Genomic DNA, 2,476 nt, shown 5'->3' with positions numbered 1-2,476 from the left:
TTGTAAACAAATAATTTTTAAAAAAATTATACGATATTTTAATACATCAAATCAAATAGTAAATACGAAATAATCTCAACATAATTAATTACAGCATTACTAATATCAACATTCTTCGTCCACCCTATGCATCGCTATTCTTATACCTCCAACCAAACTACCCCAAAGAGGTCGTTTGGTAGAGTGTTAGAGAAAATAATATATGCATTAGCTTTGTGTAATAATAATATTTTGTTTGGTACACTTTTTCAATATATGTATAATTAATACAAGTATTAGTTATGCACTCTATTTGGTATTATTCTATATATAGCTAATGCATAGAAAATCATGGCATTAACTATATAAAGGCTATTAATGCATGCATTAACATGGTTAAAGATAAAATTATCCTTAAAGTTCCTTAAGTTAAAGAATATGGAGGACATTTTTTGTAAACAATTAAATTTCTTAAAAATTATGCAATGCATTTTAATTTTTAATACACCATACCAAACAATGCATAAGAAATAATCTCTGTGTAACTAATACTTGTATTACTAATGCATTTTATTTAGCATTATTCTTATACGCCCTCCAAACGACACCTAATAGTATTCGCTAACCGATTTTACCGTTGGCCCCGGCCATAATAATTTCCACAGCTCTTTCTCATTTACTTTTCTTTGTCTTTCTAAAATTACTCCATCCTCATTTACACCAATTTCAGTACCTCTCTCTCTCTCTCTCCTTTGCCGGAGAAATATCCCACTACATTCTGGGACCTCATATTTCTTTTTCATTATCCCCATAGCGTGCACATGAGCACAAATAAGAGTGAGTGTGACTAAGGAATCTGACAACTCAGCTACCATTTTTCCTTTGTAAAATCAACACTACTTTTTTCATCCTTTCTTCTTCCTATTTGACCTCCCTGTTTTCCATTTTCAGTTACTCAAAAAGCTACAACAGAAAGCTACCAAAAGAAGTAAAAACAAGAAACAAAATGGTGATGAAGTTGTTCCTTTTGTTGCTTCTTTTTGTCCTTCTATCAACTATACAACAAGCACAAGGACTCAATCCTATTGATTTCTCTGCTTTACGTGATATTAAAAACAGCCTTACCGACATAAATCCTTCTTCTCCAAATGCATTTTTCACTAGCTGGAATTTCACTGTTTCAGACCCATGTTCCACTTTTGCTGGAATTTCTTGCTCTACCAGTTCCTTCTTTCCTAGACGGGTCACTTCTCTTACTCTTGGCTCTGGCCTTTCTGATTCCCCCGGCTTAGCCGGTACGTTATCTCCTTCTATTGCTAATCTCTCCGAGTTAACTCAGCTTATTCTTTGCGCCGGCATTGTCACCGGACCTATTCCTTCTCAAATCGGAACCCTAAAAAACCTCAGTGTCGTTTCTCTCACTAACAATCGCCTAACTGGCTCCATTCCGACTTCCATTTTCACGCTCCCGAATCTTCATACTCTAGATTTGAGTCACAATCAACTCACTGGAACAATCCCGGGTTCGATATCCGGGTTAACTGAGCTGAAGGTATTGATTATCGGGTCCAACAAACTCAACGGCGAGATTCCTCGGTTATTGCCGGCGGAATTACTCCATTTGGATTTGAGTAACAACCAGTTCTCGGGAATGTTGAAAAAAAGTATGCCGTTAACGCTCCGTTATCTGTCGGTATCAGGAAATCGGTTGTGGGGACCACTCAATGTACTCGAATCACTCTCAGAGTTAGTGTACCTCGACTTAAGCATGAACCATTTCAGTGGGCCCATCCCTTCATCTCTTTTCCGTTCCACCTTGTCATCAATGTTCCTCCAACGGAACTATTTGACTGGAGGGGTCCCACAACCACCCCTATCACCGTCAACCGCCGTCGTCTACGGCTCTGGATCCACCGTGGATCTGAGTCATAACTTGTTAACCGGGAAACTCACTGGTATTCTCGCCGGAGTAGAAACTCTGTTCCTTAACAACAACCGGTTCACCGGAGAAGTTCCAAAAGAGTACGTGGAGAGTGTTTTCAATGGAAATACAAAAACTCTGTATTTGCAACATAATTATATTTCTGGATTTCCGGTGGAATCGGGATTATTATTGCCGGATTCAGTAGCATTGTGTTTGTCGTACAATTGCATGGTGCCGCCGCTGCCGGTGGAGTTCATGGCGTGTCCTGCTAGCGCCGGCGAAGAGGTTTCAAGACCGGCAAATCAGTGTTCCGCTTTTAATACTTCCATGGCATAAGTTAAAAATTTGAGTTTCGTCCATTTGTGATTTAGAAGATAAATATTCAATTGTTGTCAGCATATAGCACATGATACATATTATAGGAGTACGTTATACATATTTTGATTGGTTCAGTTTTACTGTTTTTGTTTTTGGCTTCTGTTCAAATTAGTCTCTTATTTTAGGCTATAGTTACTAGTTTGAACAATTGTAATCTTCTTGACTTGAGCAAATTTTGACTTTGTTTATGTAGTA

At 37.9% G+C, this 2,476-nt stretch overlaps 1 protein-coding gene across 1 annotated transcript; it reads left to right on the top strand.

Annotated features, from left to right (window-relative positions):
* Window positions 1–661: 661 nt before the first annotated feature.
* LOC104240754 (DNA damage-repair/toleration protein DRT100) lies at window positions 662–2,476 on the top strand. Its single transcript, XM_009795637.2, has one exon. The coding sequence runs from the start codon at window positions 986–988 to the stop codon at window positions 2,237–2,239; it is 1,254 nt and encodes a 417-aa protein (XP_009793939.1). The 5' UTR covers window positions 662–985; the 3' UTR covers window positions 2,240–2,476.

Source organism: Nicotiana sylvestris, chromosome 7 (genome assembly GCF_000393655.2).
Source record: "Nicotiana sylvestris chromosome 7, ASM39365v2, whole genome shotgun sequence".
NCBI lineage: Eukaryota > Viridiplantae > Streptophyta > Magnoliopsida > Solanales > Solanaceae > Nicotiana > Nicotiana sylvestris.
This window is presented reverse-complemented; position numbering and strand designations above follow the sequence as displayed.